Below are 13607 nucleotides of genomic sequence, written 5' to 3' on the forward strand. Positions count from 1 at the left end.
AGGTGTACAATACCCAAACTCTTCGTGATCTCTTTCACGCCTTTCTGCCAAGTCATGGGCTGTCCACCCCGCGGTTTGCGCCATCCTGAAGGAGGCACGGAGAACAACACTCGTCTCGGTAGACGGTGTTTCGGCATGCGTAGCACATGACCGAGTCATCGCAGTCGATGATACTGGATGTTTTCCCGGATTGAGGTGCCTGCAACACAACCAAATACCCGTTTTCTAATCGCCGCGTTACTGACACGCTGCCATCCGAAACCAGCCACGCTTCTGAGGCATCGGTGGTCGAAAACCTGAAGACGCCTCACATCATCTACCCGCAGAGGCCATGTCTCGCACCCATACAACAACACAGCCCTTACTGTAGCCTGGTACACGCGACCCTTAAGATCCAGTGAGATGCCTTTTTGACGCCACAAGTGACACAAATTAGCAAACGTGATTCGATCCTTTGAGATTCTTGCACTGACTTCATCAGACACACGGAAGTGTCTGATGAAGTGGATTGAAGGTTTTGAACAAACATTGCATACTGAGGGCTACAAACGCGCACGGAAGCAGGAAATCAGTGTGTGAGTGATGGTTTTCTTCAGTCTCCCGGACTGTGTCATTGTTTCCAAATAAGTTCAAACAATTGTCATGGCAGAAAAAAGAGACCCGCCATCGATCATGAATGATACTGGTGGAGACTGATCCGACACGACAGCCCGGTGATGTTTCAAGCCAGAACACTAGAGCGGTAAACCGTTATTAAAAGTGTTTTTCGTTAGAACAGAGCTACAGTGGATTGATGTGCAAGTGGGTAATATCATTAAGAGTCGTTAGTCCAGAAAGAATTCGCTGTGCATAAGGTTGCTGAGAACTCTACGAAGGCAAGGCTCATCACACGTAGACAGTCCCTGAGTTTCCGTCAGCCTCATGTTCTACGTTTTGACAAGCGCGGATTCTTATGGAAGTGAACAACTGGGCAACCTGGTGCAGCAATCGATACGCTACCTGGGGTTCGTAGTTGATAGCGTCTACAAATAAAAGGTGCTGTAAGCTCAATTTTTGGATATAAAATTTATTCTTGTTTCAAAAACTCATCAAAACCTAGAGTGCGTTTAAGGGGAGTTTTTCGCCCAAGATGCTTGAGAACAAGCTAAAAGACGTGATAAAAAGCGGGAGAACGAGGTTTGAATGGCGCACTCCAAGTGGCAAATGTGAGTTCGCGCGATCGGTCATTTTTCTGGCTACCTAACTGAGGCATCTATACCTAGAAGAGTGATTATTATGCAGGACAGAGGGAACTAGGATTAAACAATAGAAGGCGTCAGCAGTCGGACATCGATCCTCCTTCATCCTCTTGTACACAGCGAATAAGATGGCCGAATGGTGCCACCACACCACGGCCGATGTAGCATGATGGCGTTTTTGTTTGGGTATATCAATGTTGTGTGTGGTCTGAGCTACTGTCAGAGCGTTCAAATCTGGACAAGAAAACGAGTGGGGATACTAACCGGAGCCATTAGCTCAAACACTTGACCGCAAGACACTGGTGGTCGGCGTGATACCACCAAAGTAACTCAACATTTGAGAAACGAGTAGTCAGACAAGTTCCAACACGCAATCTAGGCCATTCAAGAATTGGAAACTCTGTGGAGACATCTTAAAGTATAGCTCAAACGGTCGCCAACTTGCATAAACCACCACTCCACAACAAGAACTCTGCCGCTCAACCTCCGCTGTCTATGCTTGGGCAACCTGGCAGTATCCCAGCCTTCATGCTTCCTTCTGGTGGCGTGACAGTTGGGCCCCGAAAGAGTGCTACAGCTGAACGATACAACAAGACCTGGTCTCTTTGCGACGATTTGTTAGTCGACGGCCGCGCCACATCAGTGGGGACCATGGATGAATTCCTGGAATTCGGAGGGGTGGATGTTTCGGATATGAACTATTCATTGTCGGACCCGTTTACTTGAAACTCGATTCTGTTCCCCGCAGATAATTCAACTGAGCACCGAAGTGCTCCACATAAAGTCTCGAATTTGTGACCAATTACCCACTCTAAGCTCTTATCTAAGTAGAAAAAAGAACCGGTAATGCCATAGATGTTGTGCGACTCCCAAGTATGACAGTTACCTCTGCTACGGTTGACTGGTAACTTAAGTAATGCGTTACGGACTGGCAGTTCAAGGAAAATCGAACGTCTCGCCTGTTTGATTTAGAAATTTAATCATTAAATGACGGAGCTGATGTAACATATCGCTGTGGGCGTGCTTGATGAAGATAAAACTGACCGACAGTGCGCCGATCTTGCTGTGGACCTTCGGTCATGTGTGGTTGAGATCTGGGGCATTATTGAAACTGACTACTCCTCACAAAAGTAAGCACGTGACCAGATCACTCACCCAATTCATGAGGAGCATTAAGGGCGGCGAGTCCAAACAAGGCGCTTCGGTAAAAACTTGAAATCGGCTAATAACAAGGTTTGTACACGACTTGACTAATTTTTGAATATAAACGGGAAAACGGCATCGGTTCGTTCGTCGTTCAGCTGTAGTACCCTTTCGGTGCCAAACTGTCATGTCACCCGAAGGTTGCACGAGGGCTGGGATACTGCCAGGTTGCCCAAGCCTAGAGAGGGGAAGTCGAGAGGCAGAGGTCGGATTCGAACCACAGATATTCTGGTCAGTAAATTCGCATTCTAACCACTTGAGGCATCTCACCCCAATTAAAGTCATGTTATCAATTGAAGAAAAAATTGACAAGATGAGCACATGAAAACGGAAACAAGCATAGGGATAGTTGATCTAGAGGCTGTACAAAAAGGTTCACCGGAAGTCAAAGATGGAGATAAAGTCACGATGAACGCGAAGGAGTGAAACGCCTTCGAACGCAATTGTTTAAAGCATTAATATATGATTTGTAACCATAAACTGTCTGTCACAGCTTGCCGATCCCTCAATCTTAAGACCTTTCAACGACATCACGAGAACGTCTACAACGTCTTGTTCCTCTACCCCTTGTTTGACTCCGAGTGACTGGAATGTGTGAATTTTCTCCCATGTCATTCGTGTAATTTTGTACGTCGGACACATCCATGGCAAAGTCCGGGTCAGATTCATCGCTGCCAGCCCAACTGTAACCGCGAACGATGTATTCGTATTCTGTATCCAACGTCGAATCGTCTGTGTCAATGGACGACACCGTTTCAACATCATCTTGATGGAGGTCACTTATTGTGGACTGAGAGGAACCGGAGGTAAGGGGGCCGATTTCCGTTTCATTCGGAAACTGCAAGGAGAAAAGTTAATCAGGAAACTTCAAAGACAGCTGGGTGTGAAAATCTTGAAAAGAGTCTTCTACTATGTCCCCAAAAATATTCACCGAGTCAAGGGGGATAAAACAAACTGACGGATCATCAGGATGAACAATTGCGGAAACTAACATTCAGGAGAAGTAGCCGAGTAATATACAGCAAAAATGATGAACTAGAGCTAACGTTCAACCCAGAGTTCAACAGGTTGCTCAAGGTCACCAATAAGGTGGACTTGAGACACGCACGTGGCAGAACCAGAGTATGTGTAAGGGGGGAGCGTGGGTTGCGAACGTTTGCAAGCATGCGATATTTTATCGATCCGAAGTGTGAGAAAACGACAATTCTTCCCTGGGATTTAATCTCTAGTATGCACCAGTCAAATGCTGATCAGTCGCCCGCATGAGATCTTCGTGGGGATCGTTGAAGTTTTCATGAGGAAAGCCTCCAAGGAGTGCGTCACAGATCAGAGTGTTACTGTCGCCTACAGGTTAACGATGGCTGTAGTTAACACTCAAAAACGAATTTAATAAGGTGATAACTGAGTGAAAATTTCCATGTTCGAAATATCAGATTTATCAGATGAAATCCAACTACACCATTTGGGACTGATGCAGGCTAAACGTTTTTTACAAACTCGACATACTGTCGTAAAATCCAGTGAAATCAACCTGAACATTAAGATCTGAATGAAAAGTAACCGGGTAGTCATTCTGAATGCTATTGCCCTAAGATCATCCAATCCCGACCCAGTAAAGCTTACTGCAATTGCATGATCTAGTGAGAAGGTGCTGAAAGTACTGATCAACATGGCTGATGAGCCAATCCGGGCATGATGCACGCGTCGCAGAAGAGACCAAAGGGATGTCGTTTAATGGCTGAGTGAAAGGCCACATGATGCCCACAAACGTATAAATGGCAACGTCCAGCAGCTTTGAACGAAACAGTTACATGCAGACTTTGGTCGTGATTAATTAATTAACTAGCTAATAAAAAATGAACAAACCGTTTCTCGGACAATTCAGAGTTTCAAAAGCACAACCCTGCACGGACCAACCTTCAAAAACGGCACGCCAACCTGTACAATATCTTTGTCTAAATGTGTACTGAAAATCGAGGGAATAGACTGAAAACCGAGTTGCAGAAAAGGAGACTAGAGGGCGAGGCTTGACAAGTACAACAACAAATACACCCATGAGCCCGTATTACCTGATACCTGGTCTTGCAGCTGAGCCACTGTGGACGATGAATCATGTATGCAAGTGAGTTCAAAGCCAGAATGACCACCGCAAGTCAAGCTAATTTGTCGCCACTAGTCTCAAACCATTGTGCGACTTTCTTACTGGTGAGTACTCTGGTTTCTCCTAGGACTTCAGCTGAAAAACTGTTCAGTCACCAAATCAATATCTACAATCATTCCCTGGGCAGAGTCAAGAGGACTATCTTGGCTACCATGAGACGCCCCGCTTTGGGTGAGTTACACCAAAAGGTGATTCACAGGGAAGGTTGCTGGTTACTCTATGCTGGAGAGTGGCTCTATCTTTCTGCAGTTACCTTACTCAAATGCGAAGTGGAAATTAGAACAACTCGACTCAAATGTATATCGACGGATGGGCACTTGTGGGAAGAGAAGAAAACCGATCCATTCACTCAGGTGACCGAAACCTTGGCCCAATAAAGCGAATTCCGCTCACGGGTTGAACACAACATCGTCGCCCAGCTGGGTGTAGCTTGCAGAGATAGTGTTCTTAACGAACCATAGAAATTTGATTGCACTCACCGAAAAAGAATGACTGAGTTCCCTTATTGATATCCTACTAAGTTGTTTTTAGTCATAGCGTAAAAATCGATAACTATAGCTTACTGGAAGGTTAACCGGTTGTTCCAGGAAGTTGGCAAACATACATGAACAGGACGAGTACGTGTCTGTTTTCATACCTGACGCCAGTTTGTGTGTAGAAAATCTGCCTATTGGGACAATCGAAATCACTCATAACTTGAAACGAGTAGAGAAACAGAGTACTAATTTGTGCCGGAAAAACAGAGAGGACAAATCAAGCCAAATGTGGCAAGCGGGCTGAAACCGATGAAAATACATGGGGTACGACCTGCATTTGAGGGAACCTAGGATATTGAAATGTAGTAGAATCCCAGACAAAGGGTTCGATCGTTCACCTAGTGTCGTGACTTTGTCCAGCCGCATCGCCCTTTCGGTGCCTAGCTACCACGCCACTCAGAGTAAGCACGAGGGACGAGATACTGTCAGGTTGCCCAAGCCTAGACTGGAGCAGTCAAGATACAAGAGTCGGATTCGAACCACGGACCTTCCGGTTTGTAAGTTCGCACCTTAACCACTGGGCAACCTCGAATGTGACAACATTAGAGTCCGCTCTACAGAACAACTCAACGTGTATCAACTCTAGGTGGTTTTGCACAGGCGGACAACCACATCATGATTTGTCGATTTCCCGTAAGGATCGAGAGACGCTACATCGTGGGGTGAAGTTCAGAACTCACTCTATACAGGAGACCCGACTCTGCAAGCCGATTACGATAACGCCCGCCATCAGGATCGTATAACTCGAAACGAGCGCGATCACTGTGAACGGCTTCGTCAGCATCCACGAGATCCTTCGTACACGATTTCCAACAACTCAAAGAGCCGTTGAGCTCGGAGGCCATTGCAAGCGGTTCCCAGGGGTGCCAGTATACATCTCGCACAGCATGTGGACCATGGGAGTTGCGCCGTATCTACGGTAAGCAAAATGAAATCCTCTGAGATAAGCATTGAAGTAAATCAAAGTAGATGCAAATAAATACAAGTAAATTCTATTCACCACTACTTTGTAGAGGGATCAAAGAAATTCACCTGCTATGCCCATATCACGGGTATCAAACAAAGATTCGCTGAACAAAGTAATAGATGGCTGAGGAACAAGTAAATAGGTCCGATTGGTTAAACGTTCCAACTCTCACGGTCATCCGATGAACTTCACCCATAACAAATCAAATGAACGGCAGTTAGTGTACGGCATGTCAAGGAATATGCTCATCCACGTAAACGAGATTGAAATGGGCGCTGGAAGCGGAATTGTCTATTACCACGAAAAAAGCTGGGTACTCAGTGTCTGGACCAAGTACGACTGCACCCTTTTTGGGAGGGAGCACCTTATGAGGATGACGAAAAGTAGAGATTTTAGCATTCGCATACGCTTCATAGGACTGCATACATGCGGAATGGACATGTGCTAACTGGTCGTTAGCTTGTACGCTGAGCTGGCCCATAAACCGAATGCCACCCCAAGGAAATTAATCTCTAGACCGAAGGAGAACCGAGACAAAACCAAGAGGAACAATGTGATATACCAAATCAAACGCAACAACTGCAACAAATTCTACGTCGGACAAACTGGGAGGAACACAACGCGGTCGTCAGGAGACATGACTCCCCGTTCTTGATATCTAAACACGAAAACCAAGGTCACAAATTCAATCTGGAAAACGCAGAAATCCTGGCGTACGGAAACAGGAGACACGGAAGGGAATTTCTGGAAGCAAGGCACTCCACGGCAGATCTGGCCAACCGGTGCATCGAACTGAATCCAATTTACGCACCTCTACGTATAAAAGACCAACATCTCAACCGGAACACTCAAGGGGGGGACCGAATAATGGATTGAAAAACATAGAAACAAGAAACTACTTGGAGTCAAATCAATAAAGGTCACAAGCTGGGACTCGGAAGGGCAAAGGTCACTTCAGCATCGACCAGATTACGACGACAGGGGATGTCAAGCTCAAAGGTCACGTGGGCACGATGAAACAGGGTAACGGAGCAACCAATGGAACCGCTCGACCGAACAACTAACCGCGATTCAAGGTCATCTCCGGCTAGCAGCACGTATATTAACACACGTAACACTACTCAACGCAGCCAGCCCTGACACTTTTAAAACGCCTCAGACCTCCTTCCGATTGCTATTATGATTAATCGAGACACAGGAGTGACTTTCCTTAGTCTTTCAGTATTCCTCAAACGTTAGAATCTTACCGCTTTTCCGGCAAGTGGCTGACTGCCATGGCTAAGTTTGTAAACCAATGAAGCGTCGTCCTGGTTAATGGCCCAAACGCAAGTCGTTGGTTATTACGCTAAACGGATTGTTGTGTGGCAGTGAGGCATCAGTGTCAAAACCGATGTTACTGCCTCCGATAACTAGGCAGCCGAATAAAAACAAATTGTCTGACTAGCAGTCCCGATGACTGTCCGCGCTTACGCACCCGAGCACACGATCAACATGAACGTTTATCGTGTCAAATCCAAATAAAGTTGAATGATGCACTTGTAGCCGTAGTGTTACTAGTGCGTGCGAAGCCAGTTTGGATCAGCTCAGGGGGGTAAGACGATACTGGCCACAGAATCAACAACACAAATCTCTCGTCTAAGTGCTGATCAGTCGCTCGCTCAGACTTGTAGGCGGGAGGTCGCGGGATCGACTCTCTGTAGTTTCCTGAGATGCGCACTGCTGATGATTCCCAATCAGGATGAAACAGCTGTACGGTGCTTCTCAACTTTTCAGGACATGTTAGCTTCACTTACAGGACGAAATTCCCACCCCGGAAATCTCTGTTTTGAGGACGGAATTTGCGAATCCGTCCTGGTTGAGATCAAGCTCTCCTCATCCATGAAGAATTTGCATGCCTGGCCGAACGCTTCGTGAGAGACACCTACGGGACCTATGGCGTCAAAGCGACATATCCGAGTCAACAGTACGGGCTGTTTTGTTGTACCGCTATAAGGATTGGGCTGTCCGAACAGCGGAACTCAGACGTACTTAAGTCTTCAACAATCGTCATCTTGGAACCGTAGCCCGTGTGTGTTGGTGTCGACGAATCTGTGACGAGGTTACTAGAAAACGGTTGTTCGGTTGTACAAGAAGCTGCAATGGTTAGGTCATGTATTGCGCATGACAAACCATTGTTTGCCAAAGAGAGTGCTGTTTTCCTTGCCCAATTCAGAGTGGCAGAAGCAGAGGGGTGGTCAGCCTTTGACCTGGCACAGGGATGTGAAACAGATTACGAAAAGTCTGGGTGCTGTCGGCGTGACTCGCCTTCCAGGATGGGGACCATGTGATCTCCACTGTGCCCGGTTAGAGACGCTGCAAAATTTGGCTGCACTTCGAGGTCAACGACGCTTTTGTCATCGATTTGGCTTCATTTCAAGGTTAACGGCGCTCTTGTTATCGGTTTCTGTCCAGATTGAATGAATGAGTGCCCGGATATTTGAGCACGTCGGAATGATTCTGATAGGCTAGCACTAAGTCCCTTCCCCGGGGTGCTGTGTTAACCTAGCCCAAACTTATTGTTGAATGTAGGGCTGACAAAAACAGAGGGGCATTTGTGGCCATCAAACATTTCATGAAAATAGTCTAAGTAACTATCCATCTCATTTGCTTTTCGTTTCCCCGTGTGTAGCTTTAGAACTTTTTTCGAAACTCGGCAGTCACTTCTCTTAGCCTTCTAATAACACCCATGCCTGTTTTACTCTGTTTACTTCCTAGACATTTTTTTTCGAACACGGGGTACGCTATACCTGATGATGAGGCAACAGACCACAATTCATTAGCATAGAAAGGGTAACGTTCCGCGTAATCAGCGGAGAATCCCAAATAAAGTGGTTCACCAAAACCCACCAGCTCGCCAGTGAACAGGTCCCAGATGCACCAACCATCCAAGGTACTACCAGCATAAGCGTATCTCTGTCCAGTCTGATGGGCCGGGGAGAAACGGGCACGAATGAGTGTGTAGCGAACTGTATGACCCCTCAGAGTGAGTACGGATTGATCACCACGGCTAGAGCCACTATGCCAGTGGCGCGGGTTGGTGTCTGAAATGGAAGAAGAACACGAGAAGACGCATAAAAAGACACTAAACGGTCCAGGTTTGAAAAACGGACGTAAGCTAGGCATGGAAAAACTTCCTCTGGAAGAGAAGAAGCACACGGTTAGGTAGTGGAATGGAAAGATCTTGTCTACATCTTTTAGTGACTGAAGTGTGTTGCCTAAACCAATATCCATGTCATCGTGGTGTCCTTTCAACGTACAGCGGCTGTGCAACGAACAACGCCAACCTACAACCTATCATCCCTCAACAGCCCGCATTTTATCATTCGCTCTACATGCAGCATACGTCATCGATTGAGAATGGTTTCGCTTCGCTCAATACAGTGAGGATGAATTTTCGTAAGAGTAGATGTCAAAGGTCATACAAAGCCCGCTACATTTGGTGCTGGCCAAAAACAGGAAGGAAATTGACAATAAGTGAAATTTTAACAAATGACTACGTTCACAGCCACGCGACTGGATCGAACACCAGGGCTTTCGAGAGCAAGTGGAATCAAGTCCCGTGACTTTCGAATACTGCTCTCAAATTGGGAAATCGTTTATACTATGAACCACCGAAAGTTACAAGTACATGGAAATCAATAAGGTTAAATAGAGAGAAGGACACCCTGTCCGGTAACGTACAGGTTTTCGGAATCGAGTGAACTCGGTAATCCCAGTTCGCCCGAGGTCGGCAAAACTGCAATGGAAGCAAACAAGAAATACGAAGGTTGTACAATGGTGAGGATCTGTAGGCGATCAACAGCACTTGTATTGATGCGACAGTCACGAACATCACAAACACGTTACGTTTGGTACAGAAATGGTACCAACATTCAACACGACCACCAAGTCTGCACCGATGACGATGAGCTCATGGTCAAAAAGGCGACCTAAGTATNCTTTTGTATTGATGCGACAGTCACGAACATCACAAACACGTTACGTTTGGTACAGAAATGGTACCAACATTCAACCCGACCACCAAGTCTGCACCGATGACGATGAGCTCATGGTCAAAAAGGCGACCTTAAGTATCGGCTTCAGTTGTCCAAAACCAACCCAGTGTGCCTGTCATTAACCTATGTATGTTTTCAGACCATCTCTTTTGTTCTCCAACAGATACTTACGTGTGACGGCAAAGTGATGGACTATCGTGAACATACACGTAACACTAGGTCCCCTGGATCCATTTTATCGGAATATGTATAGGACATAGGTTAAGGGGTGCTAATAATTCAACCAAAGGTGTTATGTTTATAGGTGAATAACACGACAACAGTGATTACAAAAAGGTCGAATGACACATGATGGTTGACTGGGGGCTCAGTTCTGTGGCGGGCAAACGGAATGAAAGTCGTTCTGGAAGGTCGTGCTAACCTGGAAGCAAGCTTTGCGTCAGCTGTTGACAGTATCAAACGAAATATTGGCATCACACGAAATTGATGCAATCACAACTTCGTTCTACGAAGCCATAACTGTGAAATCGGGTGGGAGAGTGTGATGAATATATCTGGATATCCGGATTGCTGAACTTGTCTTCGAGGCAGGTCAAACGGTTGACCATGAACATGCCTTTACTGAAGTCAATGACAGATGAGAGCATCACAACAAAAACTATGCATAAAAAACCACTGTTTCAATCCATATGTCAAACCCGGAAATGACTATCACCTACCTACTCCAAAACGAACTGTCACTAGCGGAATACACTCATTTGCTAACTAAGTTGGTTTTGCGAGAGACTCGCCTGGAACCCAGCTGAATCTCTCGTTTGTGATGTAACAGATGAACCAGTCAGTCAGTCAATCAGTAATTCAGCTCACAAACTGTGCACCGACGTGCGGTGGTCCCAACTGGAGGAGAATGAATAGAAGGAAGTGACAGTCATGCGTTCGTGGTGACGGCCCAGTCTGTGCATCGACAACAGATAGATTTGTTCATCCAGTATGAAAGGAAGTGAGAGCTACACATTGAAAGCGACAGCTTTAATACAGGGCTGCTAGTGGCCGAGTGACACGGTCATATTTGTAAGGGTCACTAGCAATCGGTTTGTTTTGTCCCGCGGTCCCTATCCGGGCAGACGACATTCACCCATGTGATTGAGTCGGATCCGTTACCAAGCGCTGGATCGACCAAATCTCCGACCAACACAAGGCTGAACGACGAAAGCGCTATGATGAAAACGGTCATCTGGTTTAACCAGTGTAACCTGTTGACTGTTGTTCACCGAGGATAGAGGAAACGAGGGAACATGGCCGCGTATTAGAAGTTATCACTCAACAAGTTTCGTGACATAAAATCTCATTACACAATAGGAACTGGGTGAACTGAATAGTGAAGGCGATGACTTTAATGCAACTGGCCGTGTGTTAGGTAATAAATATCAGTGCCACTAATCATCGATGCGTCTCGTATCATTGGGAAAGACAACCGTGACCAGCAAAATTAGTTTACTAACCAGAATTTCTATCATCATCACGTCGTGGACTGATAATACGTAAGTCATTTCCATCCCTTAAGTGGATGAGCTCTGTGAAACAGATAGCCTTCTGGGGATATTAACCGAATTTTTATCGCTGACTGAAATCCACGAAGGATTGTGTTAGGCAGGAATCCACGCGGATCCCACTATACCGCACGTCTTTAGGCGCTGCTACGGCCGAGAAGCCTGGCCCGCTCGGCTTCACAAAGTATCAAAATCTTGTCGATTCACGTGCAACCAACAACGTCAATTCACTGAGCAGGCAAGAGTCGGAAGCAGATAATAACTTGTTAGAGATTTTACAAGACACTCGTCACCATTCAGAACAGCGAGAGTAATCAGGAAAATGTAATCAATCTTACCTGATCTTTTCCTGATTGGGTGTGCTTTCGCAAATCCCACAGTCGGACAGTCTGATCTTTGCTGTTTGAAAGAAAATAAACGCCGTCCCCCTGTTAAAAAAGATGATAGGATGTCAAGCGAAATACGAATGGCGGCGAGTGAAACGAGCAGACAGGTGCATTGGTAACCACCAGTGCGTCCTAATATGTGTTCATGTTGTTCGCTTAACAGCATCCAGATGGGTTGATGAATTTTTGATTCCCCATGCGGCAGAACGGCGTCGCCAGCTTGGTAAAGTAAAGACTCTCTAGAGCAAAGAACCGCCTATAATGACGGTGTTTGGTCTGTCACGTCAAACTGGTGCGCAGCTCTTACTTGACAAGCTACTGATTTCACGACAGCGTCTGTATTACCATCAGCAGCAGCCCCAGTGCGTGAAACCATGCCAGTCAGCTTGATCAAAGCCCTATTATCACGAAAATGAGAGATGAGTCTAGAGCTCGTCTGCGAAAGCATCTAAATTGCACATACTTTCAGCCAAACACTCGATCCAATTAGATGCCAGATGGTAGCATGAACGCACTAACGACTGTTTGTAACTGTCTTGCAGTGTTGAAAGTCAACCACAACGAGGGCAACGGGCATCAAATCCTGAAAGATGGATAGTATACAGGCGCTTCGCGATTTCTTTCAGTTTACACTAACAAGTTGTACTTTGTCCATCCCTTGGTTCGCACCACTTTTTGGTACAGAAGACACCACAATCCCAGGCAAACGAAAACTCGTCATGCGTGGCAGACAAGGTAAGACAGACTGGCACTCATGAAAAGCACTAGGCTGTAATCCACTCTACAGCGTCCACCCCTCTGGAGGGACAAAAGCTGCAGCCAAAATTGAAAAAGAACCTAGCGAAAAGCGGTTACTAATAGGTGAAGGGTTCAATCAAATTAAATCGCTCAGATATGGCACCCGTACACATAAAACTGCCACATCCAGAAATAAACACGAAAGATATGATACTCTGGAGTTTCCGAGGTCTCAACAGAAGATCTAGAGTATGGGTCTGAGTCATTGATTCCTCGGTTAGGAGCCTGATCCTGAACTTTGAGCTTTGTTGGGATCAGGGAACAAGAACTCACGAGGACGACTAGGCTACACTCATGACATTTTAGTGTGGGAGATGCCGTAAGAAAGCCATGTTTCGAAGCGACAGTGAGAAACTCAACGCAGTGTGAAATCAACAGGCACGGCGATTATTTTTGGCTCCCAGATGACACCTATCTCGTTCTGAAGGGTCTAGCAGTGTGCCAGTCCCCTGGCAGACCTGGCAGCTGCGTGTCGGAAGAATGTTACAACAGTTCTGTACATGTGGGGGATGCCGTAAAAAGAGTCATGTTTAGAATCGGCAGTGAGAAACTCAAGACAGTGTGAAATTCACAGGCACGGTGATTACTTTTTACTCCCAGGTGACACCTGTCTGGTTCTGAAGAGTCTAGCAGTGTGCCAGTCCCCTGAGAGCTGCGTGTCGGAAGGATGTTACAACAGTTCTGTACTACGAACAAACTGCACACGTTCACGGACAAAAATACGGCATTTACAG

General features: G+C 46.1%; 2 protein-coding genes across 2 annotated transcripts in view; one reads left to right on the forward strand and one right to left on the reverse strand.

Annotated features, from left to right (window-relative positions):
• Window positions 1-155: 155 nt before the first annotated feature.
• The window catches only part of T265_15392 (hypothetical protein), a gene marked incomplete at both ends in the record, with an annotated part of 28996 nt that continues 15544 nt past the window's right edge, over window positions 156-13607 (reverse strand). The window contains 8 exons of the mRNA XM_009177884.1: window positions 156-542; window positions 1680-1841; window positions 2394-2795; window positions 2971-3279; window positions 5819-6052; window positions 8992-9185; window positions 9826-9880; window positions 12028-12117. Of these exons, the coding sequence (XP_009176148.1) occupies window positions 156-542; window positions 1680-1841; window positions 2394-2795; window positions 2971-3279; window positions 5819-6052; window positions 8992-9185; window positions 9826-9880; window positions 12028-12117 (1833 nt within the window). The remainder of the gene's footprint in view (window positions 543-1679; window positions 1842-2393; window positions 2796-2970; window positions 3280-5818; window positions 6053-8991; window positions 9186-9825; window positions 9881-12027; window positions 12118-13607) is intronic.
• On the forward strand, window positions 4554-4979 carry T265_11272 (hypothetical protein; the record flags this gene model as incomplete). Its single annotated transcript, XM_009177885.1, has 1 exon — window positions 4554-4979. One exon carries the CDS (start codon window positions 4554-4556, stop codon window positions 4977-4979), a length of 426 nt encoding a protein of 141 aa, XP_009176149.1.

This window comes from Opisthorchis viverrini, assembly GCF_000715545.1.
Source record: "Opisthorchis viverrini unplaced genomic scaffold opera_v5_466, whole genome shotgun sequence".
NCBI lineage: Eukaryota > Metazoa > Platyhelminthes > Trematoda > Opisthorchiida > Opisthorchiidae > Opisthorchis > Opisthorchis viverrini.